Source organism: Manacus candei, unplaced genomic scaffold (assembly GCF_025592945.1).
Source record: "Manacus candei isolate 608988 ecotype Guabito, Panama unplaced genomic scaffold, ASM2559294v1 h1tg000015l, whole genome shotgun sequence".
Classification (NCBI taxonomy): domain Eukaryota; kingdom Metazoa; phylum Chordata; class Aves; order Passeriformes; family Pipridae; genus Manacus; species Manacus candei.
This window is the reverse complement of record NW_026138063.1, coordinates 5,172,469-5,189,694: the sequence shown is the minus strand read 5'-3', so window position 1 is coordinate 5,189,694 and position 17,226 is coordinate 5,172,469. Positions and strand designations below refer to the sequence as shown.

Genomic DNA, 17,226 nt, shown 5'->3' with positions numbered 1-17,226 from the left:
GTAAGATACATAATGAAGATGAAACCCTAACTTCAAAACACTAGTGAGTTTTTGATGATAAGGTAGTATTTTCCTCATGTTTGAAGTAGGCACTTCATAATCCTCCAGGATTATTCTTATTATTTTTAAAATAGTGTAGTTAATTGATGTAGGCAGCTATACATTTGGAGCATTTAATGTCTGCATACATTAAAAGCTATCAAAAGTAAGATTTCTTCATATTATTGCAATTTCATTTTTTAAATATAGGGATTCAGATTTAAATCTAATTTAAAAAGCACATTAAAAAATGAGCTCTGTACACCTTTGTCTTCTTGGCAAGTCTGACGTTGTTCACTGTGCTTCATCCAGGCCTCGTTCCATACATTTTCTTAAGAACAAATCAGCTCTGAGGTTGTTTTGCAAGGATTTAATCTCTTATGCATTTCAAAGTTGACTTAATCTGTGTATGGAAAAGCTCCCACATTCTTTATCTCCCTCTCACCAGCTTGCCCAGCTGAATTTAAAAGACAGAAGGCTACATACCTTAACTGGTACCTTGCCTTCGAAAACACACTGCCTCTGTGGGTTAATGGCATTCTCAGTACAGCTGTTTGTTTTTGTTGTTTTTTTAAGTTTGCACGATCCATAATTAAATCTGAATTATTCTAATTTACTATGCTGTGGTGTTGCCTCTCATCTCCACTAAATTAACAGTGGATATTGAAAAGAAAGCAACTTTCTCCAGGGATGGAGACGCTCTCCAGAGGCTACTTCCCCTCATCTCACTCGGCTGATCCCAATTCTCCCTTCCCAGACATTCTCACGTTGGTCATGGATTATTCATTTACCTGCTCACAGCAGAGAGAACATGATGTCCTACAACGATTGTTAGGGAGACACCACTCCTGTTAGTTCTTCATCAATACCTTTTTATTCTCTGTGAAGATCTTCTTGGAAATGTTTTACATGTTGCAGCTATTTTGTTTCCTCCACTTTAGTCACTTCCAGTTGAGCAGAACAATATGAATGTACTCGCTCTACCTCTGCTCATTAGTTCCCAGCACATTTTAATCAGCAGGTTCCCTTTCAAACTCTTGGGGTTTGTTTATATTTTAGTAACCCGCTGGTTCTTACAAGAATTTGAAAGAAATTCTACTGTACAGCACTAAGTAAGATGGCAATCTTGAGCTGAGGCACAAAGGCTGAAATAGCCACCTGAACTGGTTCTGTTACTGCCTCCCAAAAAATGTAGCCATCTGCCACAATTTTGGCTGGAGAGGAATCATTAATACAGCACCAGTCCACCCTGGCAACCTGAGGCCTCACACCAGGATAAAAGGGAAACTACCTAATTAGAAACTAAAGTACAAGCATTCCACAAGCCAACACCTCTTTTAATATTACTAATGCAACACTATGTTATCTGCACATTTACAGCCCCCACCTGCTTTCTCAGACTATTCCTCTAATTTGGTTAAAGAATTTTATCAAACACTCACTGACTTCTGTGATTTTCTCTCCCCACCAGCAGTTCCCTGTATTACAGGTGGCACAAAGGAAAGCAAAGTTTCAGACCAAACCCATCTAATTCAGAGATACAGGAGTAAATCAATGCACACTTTTTTTTTTCATCTCCACTGCATTTTAAAACATTCAACTCAAAGAGAAAAGCTTCACATCTGCAGCATCCCCACATCCATCACTGCTCCTTTGACCAGCACCAGGTTGACCCGATCTTTTCAGCTTTAGGGCACCTTTTCAAGCCACTCTTTGGGATCTCTTTTTGCAGGCAGATGCTGAGGGAAGCCAAACACATGACAAGAGTTCCCCTCAAGAGTTTTGGGCTCCCACAACCTCTCCCAACTCTGGCTTCCAGTCCTAACATGAGGTGTGGACCAAAGAGATGGGATGCACTTGCCCCTTTGACCTGAAGATCTGCTTTCTAGAAGATACCTACATTATAGTCTATTATATTTATTATATTATATTATATTATATATAATCTGTGTAATACTGTATGCTCACCACTGTCAATATGATTTTTGTTTCTAGGAATAATAATAATAACAACAGGACTAGTGAAGGAGACAACATTTCCTTCCTTAAAAAAGCCAAAGTGGAGAATGGAAAATGAGAAGTGATCAGTCAGATGGGAAGAGTTTGGTTTTCTTCACTAAATTACATAGCACATCTGCAGGCTGACAAAGGGTACTTCAGCCAAAAATCGATTTTTAGCTTGTTTCTACTAGATCATCTTTCATCTGGTGCTGAATTTGAGTTTGTAACCCCTATTTACAACAGATAGTTACTTGTCAGATGTCTGAAATAACTGAGAATGGAAGTATTTCAGCCTACAGAAGCTCCTCCATAGCAAGAAAAATTGCTTTTTTTGGAAGAAGCACCTGGGCACACTCAGGAGGAATGGAAGACAGATCAGCAAAGTGCCTGACAGATGATTCCTGTGTGCAGCCACATCTGGGGCCAAGGAACAGACGGGAGGGACAATACTGAGAGCAACTTAAACGGGAATTAACAGCATTTGACTGAAAGATCTGGGAAAAATTACAAAGAGCATCCAATGGCCTGTTGAAACTACACAGTCAGGAAGAAGTAGATGACTAGGCAGCCACCAGCACATGGTTTGCAATGGCAATGTGTTAATAGGCAACATAGATATAAATAAGAGAGGACTTAAAGCTAAGACCAAAAGAGAACAAACACAGTTCAGCAGTAGCAAACTAATGTTCTTACAGCCCTACATGTGTTTATCTTCCTTGTGCAGCACCACATCCACTTTCCCAGTATGGCAGCAACTAACAGTGTTTATGGACCTTAAAATGAAACTCATTCAGCACATCGTGTTCATTCAGCTACTGACGTGACAGCCTCAGTAATCTGTTTGGGCAAAGCTCATGAAGGAAGCCAAACTCAGTCATGAGTTCACCATCATCAGCAAAGTGAAGTTGGAACCTAAAATGTGCTCTTGAAAAACTGGTCAACGTGATCCTGTTGCACTAAGCTGAACTCCAATTACCACTTTAGGGATTAAACAGTTATTACTCTAAGGAAAGCATTATTTTTCTTATGAGGTTGCTGCAGATGTGCAGAAAGTAGCTTTCACTACAGTGAAAACCTTGGGTCTAGATGCTGCTCTTATTTATGACCTCCTGTCTGAAATATTCAGTTATCCAGGAAGCCTTAAGTACCTGCAGATGTACACAGACCAAAATGCAAGAGAAAATTTTATTTCTCACCAAAACCAGGGATTCCCTGAAAATACTTAAGGAATAGCATCTAATTCCATGTCTTACTTCATTACTAACAGCTGAAACATGTCATATCAAACATTTAATGTGGTTTTATCACATGACACACATATAGTTAACTCATATCTTCTAAAAGTCTTTACTCCTGTTTCTAGGAACAAAGTTGAAATGCATAAACAAATTAACCATCTGACACTTGGAACAGTTCTCCCTCTTCTTTTTCATTTGCACAGCCCTCATTGCAAAGCCCCAAGTACAGGATCAGAATACCCTTAATACAAATACCATTATTGTTAATAGCAATACTCACCTACACAATGCAGCAGTATGAGGAGAAACTACCTGGAAAACTTTTCTGAATGCTAATTTTCTATCTACCCACGCTTGCACAGTAAACTGTAGCATGCCATTTGTCTTGGTGCTCATTCATAATTTCCTTTTATCACTTATGTTTTACCCAATATGAAAATGATTTTTCCTGCAGGTTTTTGCAAGGATATGTTAACTTACCTAATTTTATATTTTAATAGAATTTCACAAGCCAGTAGGACTGAAACATATCAGTAATTGCTGCTAAAATGGGTGTAAATTGTCTTGATCAAACCATGAGTGTAAACAATTCTTTAATTAGACTGCTTGAACTTGCAATAACCAGGGAATGATGATGCCAGTCATCAGACAAGGGCATCGCATTTAGCAACTGATCTCTCTGTGCTTCTATTCTACCTTCCTTGACATTAATACAGAGCAAACATAAATGCTGAGGCTCATTCATTCAATTACTTCCCAACACATGGGAACTGTACTTGGCACTATCATTCTGCAAAGGCTTAGACCAAATCTGAGATGATACTCCACTTCTCCAGCCAGGGGACCTGCAGTGGACATTGTGACAGACCATCTTCATTTCATCTGTATGTTCTCTGCTGTTTGTTGTACTTCTTCAAGGAATAACCATGTCACAGAAACTGTGCTGGCAGGAGGGGAAACAGTTTTCTCCCCTATATAACATTTCAACATGCTTGGGGAGAAAAGGTTTCCAGTACTGCTGGGTGAAGACTATGGAAGTGTGGGAGAATTATCAATGATATATATGCTTAGGTTGCTTCTTAGCCAACCCCACCCATGACTCTCCCTTAAAATGTAATTATATACATATTTGTTCAAATTTCTAGACAAACAAAAAAATCACAGAACTTAGCTGCAACATACAGTTGTCTAAAAGAAACACATGCAACTGATAAATGATCCACTAAAAATGTACTTGCTAATTCTCTTTCAGACTGGATATTGTAAGCATTTTAAGACACTGAGAGGTATAATTAGGTGTAGGAACAACTACAGACTAATTACTGCCACAGAAGAAAAAAACCAAAAAACATTAATTAGGTTCCTTTGTTCCACAGAGAGGAAAAATCCGTAGTATTTCGGAAAACAGTGCAATTTGATTTACATGATTTTCTTGACATTACCACAATTAGGAAATGAAGTCACAACTGATACTTTATTTAAAGAAAAAAGGAATTTCATAGTCCTTCTTACATAAAGGTCACTTACTCTTAAATAACGTTCCCATGTACTGAGCTTTCTAGAAACAGATTTTTCTTCATTTCCACTCAGTGCTATACATAATTGAAAGGACAAGTGATGCTAATCTGATCTTACTAAATGTCACCCACTGAAGAGCTAAGGAGAGCTAAAGCAGATACATTTCTGATGTGCACACCTTCTCAAGCCCTTACATTAATCAGTGGCAGGAGATTTCCAAGTATTTTGCTTCACAGCGCTTGCAATCAATGAAACATTTGGTCTCCAACAACCGGCCTGTTACAGCTCATTACAGCACAGAAAAGTTAAAAACAATTCTTAATGACCACGACACACTGAAGAGCACTGGCTGACCATCATTACATAAAACCAGAGCTGAATATTTGCCGAAAGGCCATAAAAGTTATCGGGCCAGAATGGGACTTACTGATGATTTTCTTTTTTTCAAAGAATTTGCTCATATTTCTACTTCTGTTCGTGAAAATGCTTCAACGCTATTTTAAAGCCAACTTCTACTGTAAACCAAAGAAGGGACAACTCTAATATAGTGAGCTGAAGGACTTCAACACAAAGCTGTCATCAGTAATTTCAGATGTGTCAGGGAATACAGTAAAAATGTCCTCTGAAAGGCTAAGGATATGACAGAGGTCAACTCTGAGTTATCCATGTTTACACCACAGTCTCTTCCCCTTAGTCAAGTACCATCGCTTCTCCCCAAAAGACTCTAAAACACTCTTCTTTATCATTTATTCTGTGTCATTTTTCACCAGTCTGGTTTCCTAGAGGGGTCAATGCCCCAGGCCTGTCAGTGTTCCAGAGGCATTGGGACAATGCCCTTAACAACACGCTAACTTGGCCAGCCCTGAACTGTCCAGGCAGTTGGACTGGATGACTGTAGGTCTCTTCCAGCTAAAATATTCTATCTATTTAGTTATTCCCTTAGATGTCCACAGATTACTGGTATTAGCCTGTGCAACTGAAGAGGCCAGTGATGCTCAAAGAACCACATTCCAGTATTTTCCATAAGCACATACACAAGTGAGCAACCCCTCAGTCACAACAGGGTTTATTTAATGGGAATGATCTCAGAGAGGACTCCTACCTCTGTAACTAACTGCTGCTTCTACCAATTCATATGTGGGCTGTCATTCTCTGTTCATTAGGAATGATAGCTCTCCCAAATGTACAAAACTGTGCTTTGCATCCTTTCAGGAGCATCTCTCACTGTGATCGATGCACACAACGGAGAGTAAAAAGGGACTGTCAGACAGGGAACAAATAAACAGATCTCATTGTCAGGAACTGCCAGCTCCAACTGTTCTCAAACACAACAGTGACCCAATCCCACTCCTCTGCTGTGCCCACACCTGGATGCACTTCAGCCCCACAGTGCTCTGGGCTCTGGCTCATTTCAGGAATAATCTGAGCTAATTGCTGTAAACCCAACACCAGAGGAAGCCATTTCATGCAAGGACTCTGTCCAAGCAGGAGGAGACAGCACAACCTAGATGAGCCGTTTCTCTGCATCTCTGGGAGCTCACAGGGACTATAAGCCAAATTAAAAGCTAAAAAGACCTAGCAGAATATCAAGTCCAAATTCCTCCTAATTAACAGCTCTTAAGAGACCAATTGCAGTGGGAAAACTTGGTGCAAAAGCAAAGGATCATGCTAAAGCCTTCTACAAGAGCAAAGGGGGGGAAAAAAGCTGCCAGGTAACATAACGTATTTTATTCTTACAGGGAAACTTACTATTTTCTCCAGTATAGAAACAGGTTTAAAACAATTTATAGTTCTGCACCATCCTACCTGCAGTGCTACATGAAAGCAAAGTAAAGCAGCCTGCTGGATGTGTCCAGCTGACTGGATCCCACACTGCTGCAGGTGATGGGCTCCTGCCAAGCATCACTGCACTCTGAGGAAGCTGATTTTACCAGTCAGACTTTCAAATGGGCATTTACATTCATTGGACACCTCTCAGTATTAATACAGGGGAGCCTGTACTCTCTCTGCTTCAGTACAGATGAGGTACTGGGAGGTATTAAGGCATTATTCATAGTTGTTTTATTACTTAAAATTAGAGCTTTTGGGCCAGATCTTCAGCTGGCATAAACTCAGCACAGCCCTATTTAAATTAAAGGAATTGTGCTAATTTACATCAAATTATGATCTGTACTGAAGGTCTCTAAGGATTACCTACCTGATAAGTCAGTTATTTTACCTAATTGAAGTAGTTGAGAGTGTTTCTTAATAAATTATGAGCCATCTATGATATTTATTCATTGAAGAACTCAGACTGTTAGGTAATACTTGCGTATTACCTTTCTTTCCTTCCCTTTTTTAACTGAATATATCTCATCCCAACCTTGAAGCTATATTACCATATCTTCCAATACGAAGTTTGCATGGGAAAACAGTTTTTGCTTAGCACTATTAATTTAAACACAGATTTCTGTGTTTCTTGCACACTTTATTTCAAAATTATTGCGTTATTCACCAAGCCAGTGCCAAGCTCATATTTCCTAATGCTCCAAAAACATTACAGCTATAAAATCCTGAACATCATGATGCCCAAAAGAACTTACCTTTTATTTCTGTCTTCTATCTGCAAGATATAGACCATGTCATCAGCAACGTGAAGCTTGGAGCTGCTGTCTCCCCACTTCAGCTTCAGGCTCTGAGGCCCTGCTGCAGCACACTCTAACCGTGGAGGTAAGGGTGGTAAAGGCCTGGTTTTTGCTTTAATAAAGTGGCTAAAAGGTCCAGCTCCAATTTCATTGACAGCCTGGATCCTGATCCTAAAACAAACAAAAAGGCAAATGTTAAATAAAGTGCTTTCACCAGGTTCTTGACATAAAAATGCCTTAGAGAAACAAGAGAGCCTTGGCAAACTGGAAGGATCTGCAAACACAACAAATACCATCCTGTTTACATTGCAAGAGCTGCAGTGAAGATGGCAAGAAATGCAGTAAGGCAGAGGGGGAAGATTTGGGTCAACAACCTCAGGACCTGGTGACAGTCCCTTCAGCCACACGAACAAGGGACAGCAGCACAGGAACAAGTGCAGCCTGGGAAACGCAAAGTGTGTAACCATGAATAAATAAAAAGCAGAAGTGTGTTGTGGTCGTCTAACAAAGATCATGGGCTAATTAAGGTGAAATCATTCAGTGAAAGCATTGGTGTCACTGCCATGAAACCCATCTCCATGTTGGCAAACATCCCTAAGACCAAAGAGCAGTGTTATTTCAGTGTGTGCAGTGTCTCAAAAGGCACACTATTTAAGTACAGGAAACTCTACTGGGAAGAGCTAATGGAGAAGCTTAAATCCATAAACCTCCTACACAAACTGCAGAAATATCTATTAGATCAAATAAAAGTTGGACTCGGGTTGCTCTCACAAGATACACAAAAGCCCTCGAGCCATTTGAGTCACATTAAGGACATCCAGAAGAAGAGCAGACCACCTGCCTGGTCACAGAAGCTTTAATTTGGAAATATTCCTAAGACTGAGCCAGTCTTCTAAATTCTATTTCTTTCTTAAGATAATGACTCCTGCCCTCTGCTTTGTCACTTTCTCTTGTCTGTCTGCACCTTAGTTTAATAATTTGCACACTGAGAATCTGCTTACAGGGATGAGTGAGGAGTAGCAGTCTTTGGCTACGGTAACATCAACAGCACCATAACAAAAATGGGAAATATGAATTTCAAAAGAGCTTGGAGGACTGTGTAAATAGAAATATTGGTACAGACAAGCCTGAAAGGTTTCAAAACAAAGTGAGAATAAGAGAAAGCAGGATGGAGCAAATCAATTAAGTTTTGTTTGTCTGTTTTTTTTTTTTTAAGATAGTTCAGCCTAGTTAAGATAGCTGGAAGATGCCATTTACTTTGGAAATCCTGTGCACAGCAAGTCTTGTATTTTTTCTCATGGGAAAGACTCTCTACAAGAAGTGCTGCTTCTCAAAACTATCAGCCATCAAGAAGGCAGAAGTCTCTGGGGAAGGTGGTAGGGGGAGAAAGAAGAGCAGAACCTGGCACACCCCCACGATTGCCTGCTTCAGGGAAAGCAGGTGACAAATAGAACTGTCTTTGCTTGGCAGAGCTACTTATTTTGACTGAAGGATAAAAAGTGATGTAAGTTCACATAAACAACGTATGAAAAATTACTTTGCTTTGAACAGCAAGTTTTCAGCTCTACTATTAGAATATGTAGAGTTAGAGGGATAGGGAAAAAACCCTCCAGTATTCCTCATTAAATAAACTCCCAAAGTATATTTGCTGCAATTTCAAGGAAAAAAGGGTTAAATTATTAATAAACATATGGCAAAATAATAGAGCCTTATCTACTGATTAGGTAGTTGAAGCAATTGCACATTAGGAATGTACTGTGCTTACACAGTCCTGTAAATGTGTAGTTAGACCTTTGCTTATTGACCCAGACATTAACAGGGGTAATGTATTGCTTGGTGTGGAGCTGCATTTTCCTTCTAACCTTCCTTTTGGCTTCAGGAAATGCATCCTGACCACCTTACAACATTATACAATGGTGATTTAATCCCCTCCCTCCCAAAGGGCAGATGGCACAAAGGAAGATCTAGTGGGAGCCTCCTCTTCAAGTGCTGCATACATTAAAAGCATTTGGTATAAAAAGAACAAAAGGTTTTCCTAGTATCGGAAGAAGTGTAATTAATACAGGCATTGATCTTATTTCATATTATGTTATTACATCAATATTTAATATAGTAAATTTGTGTCTTTATAGTAACAAAAATACTGTGAAAACTGCCTGAATTTTCATTGTTTTCTGGCAAGCTACCACTAGCATATGAACATAAACAGTAACAGCTACATTACAAAATGCTACTACTTATTTTGTAGATTGATTACAACAACATGCTCTGGAGCACACAGCCTTTTTTTTTTTGGCTTTGTTTTATTTGGTATTATTTAAAGTCCCAGTAACAAAGCCTCTCCTGTCCTCAAGTAATTTTAGCTCATTTCCAAATGGCAGCCACCACACCTGAAAACAAGCAGTGACTGAAATGAATCTCAAATATCATATTTCTTAGACGGAAGCTGATAGATTTGCTTTTTAGATATGTGCATCAACAGACACCTGGCATTTGCTTGTCTTCCTTTTGCCAGGTATTTGCACAAGGTAAAAATGTGTCTTTTCCCTCTTTTTTTGCTGTTTTCCCCTGCTGCACAGTGTTCTTGCTCCCCTCTTCTGACACAGAAGTACGCCCACACACCCCCTCCTTCCCACTCCGGAGCACAGTAAGACTGATGGAAACTCTTAAGACTTAAAATAAAGACAGACATCTTCCAAATGAATGATGATACTGGGAAAGGAAGAATAGATTTATTTGACTCCACCATGGCTGATGTGGCTACTCTTTTCCACTGACTGCACCACCATAAAGCTCCATAAATTGCCACTATCATCCCCAGGGCCTCAGCTTTGACAGAGACACATAAAACAACTAACTCTGGTTTTCTGTGCATGTGACAGTGCAACCCAAACCCAGCTCTCACCTCCCTCTGAACCACAGTAGCATTTCCCCAATGCATAACTTTAAAAGTCCACAGGGAAGGGGAGAAGGAAGGGGAGAAGGAAGGGAAAAAGAATGGGCAGAAGGGAGGACTATGTGAAGAAGGAAGGAGAGCAGGTGGTGGTGGGAGAACATCTTGTACTGCACCATCTCTGCTCCAGCTCAGGTGCCTTCCCATGTCCCTGCTCCAGCAACACTGAGCTCTTCCAGCTGGGTGGCACAGCCAGGATGGATAAGAGAAATTCCACAACTAAATGGAAACCAATTACTGTTTACAGTAATTGGTACTGGGAAAAATCAACTCTTTATTTTCATGTAAAAGTACTGTATAGACATACAGAAATATTTGCAATAAAACCACTTCCTGAATTCCTTTCAACTTTTTCACTAATTGTTTCTAAGTGAAAATACCCCAAACACCCTCTTGGAAAGATGGTTTAATAATCTGACAATCACAATTTGTAAACAAGTTTTTTTTTAAATTTAAAGACTATATTTAGGAATAGTGCCTAATTCTGCAGACCCTACAAAATAATATTTGTATTCATTCTTACATTTTCCCACTGCGACTTTTAAACATTGAGAAAAAAACATAAATCAGACCAAGCAAATTTAGAAACCATGAAATGATCTTAAACAGACCATTCTCTCTTATAAGATTCTTGACCCAAGAAAACACACTAAACAGGATGCTATTTTCAGATTGGTCACAAAATCCTTTGTGTAGTATTCCAACAAACTGAAAAATCAACTTCTGAATTAATTTTAGAGTCTGACATGAGAAGACTTTGATTTCTTAGTTCCCATAAGTGGAAGGGCAACAGTTGCAATACACTTGCCTGTGGAAACCTGGGGGAATTAAAATGCCATGGACTTCCAAAGGGAGGGGAAGCAGCTCCCCCATGAGCAGCAGCCTGGATATGATGGACAGCAACCACACACAGCCCCACAGACCCTCACCCAGACTGTGCTCTCATGGGGCTGGAACAAGACTCAGTTTTACACTCTGAAACAAATGTTTTATAACCCTCTTAAATATTGCTAATTTGAGCATCCATGTTCATTCTTCTCTCTTCATCTTGGATGATCTTTTCCTTGATGTGGTTTAAGGATTAAAAATATTTAGAATTTTTATTCCTAAACCAAATTAAAATTAAGAGTTGCTATTAAAATTTAATAGTGCTACTATATATTTCTGCACACTGTGTAACTTTAAAAGAGCATAATCATTATTAAAAATTGGATGTTGTTTCACAGTGAAGTATCTCAACAGCAGAGCACAATTATCTATGGCATGCGTTGAGTGAAGCTCGGGAACAGAGTGTAACAGAAAATGGATATTTCTATGACTGTTGAATGCTTATTTATTGTGGAATATTTATTAACTCACTCCTAGTTACATCAGTTCAGGGAAAACCAGTCCAAGTACATTACTCTACAATCTGAGCTTCCAGACCTTCATTGGCTATGTCAGTAAAGCAGAAAGACTGCAGAACTCAGACATATTTGTGCAGCTGCTCACCAGCCAAGATGTTTTACACAGTGCTTTGGGGAGGCATCTGCTTTTTGCAGCAGGAGAGTTGGGCTGTGCCTGACGCTGGATAACTCCTCCTGGATCAGCCCTAGGATGGCCATCAGCAGTGTGACAGAGGCATGTCCCAGCTCCTCCTGCCTCACATGTATTTTGGCACATAAATCCTTCTCGTGGCATTCTGGCTGGGTTTGCTACTAAGACACATAAACCATTCAATTTGTCAGCTTTGAGACCACCTCTGCCAAGAGCTTGAAGTCTGCTGGGTGTATTTTGGGCTGCTCCTGTACAGCTGTTCCCACACAGAAGCTGGAGGCAGCAAAGCCATGCCAGACCCAAGCTAACAGGTCCAACAGAGTGGACACACATAGACAGGTTGTTAGAATCACCCTGCTGTCCAAAACGTTCCTTTCCAATTTTGGACCTGGTAGATTCATAATAAGCAAGATTTGCTTTCAATTTTGTGTTCCCACAACCAAAAAACACTGACATTGGAATTCCAATGCAACTAAAATACATAAACCCTTTGCTGATTTACTTCAAATTTTGACGAAACTTTGGCAAGAGAGTTCAGAGTCTGAAACCCAGTAGTACTTGGCTTGTTTAGTCTAGGAAAAACACATTCACTGCTTTTAAACCCAGCAGGGAATAAACACTTGAGAGAGAGAAGAGCTAATTGTGTTAAACAAAGTTGACACAAAAAGAGAAACCATCAGGGAAGAAATTTAGAGGATGAGATCAGTGATGTTCTGAAACATTCTTCTGAATAAACCAAGGAGGGCAGAAAACCCACCATCTTTTAGCACACAGTCTGATAAACCTGTTCCTTAAGGATACACTATCAGAGCACAGATGTTCACTGATCAAAGACAGGAGTTAAGATATGCTTGAAGAAGAAATATCAGTGCGTTAAGGATCAATAACAAAACCACTCTGACATATCTATTTTTGATTAGCAGAAAACCACTTCAAACTATAGATGAGGTGTATTTTTGCAATCCAACTGCAGTGACTTGTCTTCCTTGACAGGCATGAGATGCAAGATTTAGGGTTTCTTTCTCTTGCTTTATCCAAGAAAAGAGCTCTCCTATATTATTACTTCTGATCAGTCACCCCCTGGTTTGTGCTCTTCACAATGTTTTTTTTTGATAGGAACTTATTCTTACAGCAATATTTAGAACAGTTGCAGTTAATGCTTGTGGCATCAGCTGTTTTATTTGGATCAGAGACAGGCAGACTCCCTGACTAAATGATGTGATTTAATATGGTGCTTTTTACAAAATAATGAAATAAGAATGCAAAAAAAAAAAATTCCAATCTCCATTTCCAGGCTTTGAAGACGATGACATTTCCCTAAAGGAAGCTGCAGACAACCAAGAACCAGCTAAAAAAAAGAGACTGAAGAAGTAAGACTTCAGTGAAGAATTTAAACAGTCCATTCTGGTTGTCTTAACTGAGTTGCTCAAAGTTCCCATTTCAGCTGTTTTGACTCTTGGTTGAACAAACACATGAGGAGAAACCAAGGATTACGAGACTGCCCAAAGATGATGCAGTTCCACAGCTGGGTGGTCAATCCACAGACAAACTCTTCAACTTTGTCTGAATGATCTGTGAGAAAGCAATGTACGCTCCTCACTTTAAATGACTTTTAGTGTGCATTTGTATACATGCCAGAAGGAGTTCTCTTTTTGAGTACAGGATAAAATTTGAATTATGAACTTTTCATTTAAATGCTACAAGACCTGTAAGATTGTGATCTTGAATATAAAAGAAAAGTAAGGAAAATGCTACAACAGGTCTAGGCCATGTCTAATTTTATAACTGTGTGATCAGAGTTTCAGTCTTTATTAGAACAGTACTTAAAATAGAAATTTTGTCACATCTGCTACATTGCTGTTCATTGTCTGCATGGAGCCATTTTTCTTTTTTAATGAGCAATTAGAGAGAAAACATATAAGCCTGAACATTAAAATAATAAAATTTTGTCAATGTCATTTAGCAATTTAGACTCTGAAGCAATATAAAGAAATTGTTTTAAAATTCAGATTATTTTTTAATTAATCTCCATATACTAGAGATAAAAAATAGCTGTAGCTATACAAATAAAACTTCATTGTGTGTAAATTGCTAACCCTGCACAGGGATCAATACAGTTAATAATTTAAACCCCTGAAATAGTAGCTAAAAGCAGCTAAAAGAAGCAGGAGATGTCACACTGAAATTCAAGTTATTTCTAATTTTTAAAAATTTATTTATTATTTATAAATTTATTATTACCAGTGTAACCTTACCTTAGCAGAGCAACTTCAAAAGAAGGAGAGGTCAGAAATAATTCAAGGAGAGGAGGAAGAGGGAACAAAGGCGGGAGAAAACAATATTTGAGCATGAATTTCCACAACTCATTCCCTAAGGAATTACTGGAGATTTCTGCGCTCCCCCTAGGTTGGTTGGTTGGGTTGTTGCTTTGTATTTTTTTTTAACCTCACTCTTGATGCCACAAACATTTCCAATGTAAAAATCAAGCTGTGTGGTCTCACCACGTCACAACCGCCGCACTCACCGGTACGAGGTTTCGGGAAGCAAATCGCCGATAACGTAACTGGTCACGTTTCCCACGGGAATGCTGCTGTCCCCCAGGTCGATGTTGTACGACGTGATCTCAGCCCCGTTACTGCACGGCTCTTCCCAGGTCAGTACAAGGCACACGGAGGGTGAGGGCTGACAGGCGTCCACGCGCTCGTCCTCCAGCACGGAGAGGATGGAGACGGCATCGGGCACGGACGCAGGGATTCTGCAGGTCACCAGGTCGCTGTAGGGCCCAGCTCCAGCCTGGTTAATTGCCTGTGTGTTAAAACAGAAAATATTTACAGGATAAGTCTTCTCTCTGACATGTGTATCAAGTTCATAATAATGGACTGTGCAGCCTGGAAGAGCTGCATGAATTCTTCAGAGGATATGCACTGCTGGCTTCTTCCCTAAAGCATGACTCACACCCCTGCCTATACTAGGGAATTAATATCTTCCTTTGTCACTCACGAGTGTCTCTCAGAAAAATTGGAGAATATTTCTCTTTTCCCTAATGGACATTTAATTAAACTTAACAGTAACCTTTTTATCAGCAAACTTTGGTTAGTAAGGGAAAATGTCATAGTGATGCTGTCAATGACATCAGATTGCTCAGCAAACTGGCTACCCAAAGTTGTTGAGCCACCTTGTACAAAATCCCCAGTATACTGTAGGGTGCAGTGTCAGATGGCTTTATGCAAGCAGAGTATCCCTGGAGATAAGACGTATTTGGCTTGTTGAGAACTACCCAGAGAATGGACAACTAATTTCACACTAAAAAGTTTCTGATACAAGAGTATAGGAACTCAGCATGGCATTAAGCCTATGACTCACATTTCCCCAGAATCACGGAATCATTAAAGTGAGAAAAGTCACAACTCACTAGCAAATCACCACTGAAGCACACAGCTCAATATCTTCCACCAGACAGGAGAACCACCAATTATCAAGCTTCTCATCTTAACTCACAGATCCAGAATCCCAGTGGAAAACAAGTTTCAGAACGTGGCCCATTTCTGCTCATTAATTTCAGAGGCTGTTGTCTTTGCAAGCTCAACACTGCCCAGTTGTACAGACCTGGAGTTTTATCAGCTGATGCTCAGCCAGTGGCAAATGCTGCACACAATGCACTGAACTGCCTAAGAAATGACTCCTCAGGATTATCACAATCACAGGACCATCCAAATTCTTAGTGAGGGTATTTTAGTCAGACCTTTATGTGCTATTGCTAGAAGACTTGATTAAAAGAAGTTTATAAAGATTTGGATTAATGACCACTTCATGATGTGGAGACCATACCCCCTTGGAGAATCCCACACTAGAACAAGGTAATCCTCTCTGTCCTCACCCTCTGCTCCCTCAGTTACCTTCAGCACAGCAAGTAATCCTGCTCTCCCTCCAGCCCAACATCATTTTCCCTTGGAAGGGACCGTGTGACACATCTAGTCCAATCTGCTACTCCGAGCAGGGTCAAACCGAATGCAGACCAGGTTGCTCAGGTTTTTGTCCAGTTGGGTCTTGAAAAATTCCAAGGATGGAGATTGCACAGTCCTCCTGGACCACTGATAAAATCCTTAACTGCCTACAGTAACAACTTGTTTCTTTGTATCTCACCTGAACATCTCTGTTTCAACCTCTGCCTGGAGCAGCACTGGATGCAGTACTCCAGGTTCTCATGAATGGCATGTAATGGGCAATACCACCTTCCCTGGATCTGCTGGCTGGGCTCCTGCTGACACAGCCCAGCATCCTGCCAGCACACAAGGTATGGAGAGAGCTTGAAGTTCATTATGGTACAGGGGGAGCTACGGGAGGTCCAGAAGGCCCAGACCTTCAGAAACAGCTTTGGCACTGCCCAGCACCCTCCACCATCCACAGTTACTTTACATTTGGAAAACTTAGCCCAGAGTCTCCCATCAGATTATAACTGATTCAAAAACCTAGGCTTACAATGTTTCCAGTGAGACTGTGATGGCAATGAAAGGACACGTCAAACAATTGCTTGATTTTTTGATTTCTTATCTATGCTTAACTGCAGGGAATGACTTATTTCTGCTATGCATAATACAAACACAAAGCCCTGTTCTGTTTTTCCAGGAGGCATTTTGTTCAATCGAAGAAAGAGATAATAAAGTTAGATTTGTCAGCCTTTAAAAAGCCCTTCAAAACAAATCCTGCTCCAGGGAAATCTTCTATTTAGTGAAGCGCTCCTGGAGCTGTTAAAAGTGAGCCTTGTTTCGTGCTCTGCCAATGATATGATTTGTCTTGCCTCTAAACCAGTGTTTGGCAATCTGTATCTTGCTCCAAGCAATTTATTGTCAGTGGTGCTTTTTAACTGCTTTACTGGACAATCTCATCAACATAACTGGTGGGAATTTCATGTTCTGTGCTGCCTAGATGCTTTCCCCTGCCACCCCCAAATGACACAATATTTCCCTCTGCAGAAGCCTCAACTGTTTTCAGGAATATTCATTACAGGAAAAAAGTTGTGCAACAGTAAAGACAATTGTCTGCCCTGCAGTTAGATGTGCCTGATTCCTCAATTCTCTCTTTTATTGAGTTATTGTAGATTGAGATAGCAATACTGTGTGTTTATTAGGAGGCCAAGTAAATGTGGTTTGGGGTATCTTTATTTTTAAAAAAGTTAAAAGAAAGGTTTTTCTGAAAATATGCTAACAGATAAGCAAAGCAGCTCTTATTCTCTCCTCTTTTTTAAAAACAAACTAAAATTTCTGAAACTATTTAACCTTCCTTCTTTGTCTGTCATGTTTTGTGGGGTGTTCTGTGT

The 17,226-nt window shown here is 39.9% G+C and overlaps 1 protein-coding gene across 2 annotated transcripts in view; it reads right to left on the bottom strand.

Annotated features, from left to right (window-relative positions):
* Window positions 1–17,226, bottom strand: part of FNDC3B (fibronectin type III domain containing 3B) — a 191,757-nt gene that overhangs the window by 16,004 nt on the left and 158,527 nt on the right. For both annotated transcript variants that reach the window (XM_051781696.1, XM_051781697.1), the window contains exons 22-23: window positions 14,434–14,714; window positions 7,379–7,591 (exon numbers count right to left, since the gene is read on the bottom strand). In XM_051781696.1, coding sequence (XP_051637656.1) covers window positions 7,379–7,591; window positions 14,434–14,714 — 494 coding nt within the window. The remainder of the gene's footprint in view (window positions 1–7,378; window positions 7,592–14,433; window positions 14,715–17,226) is intronic.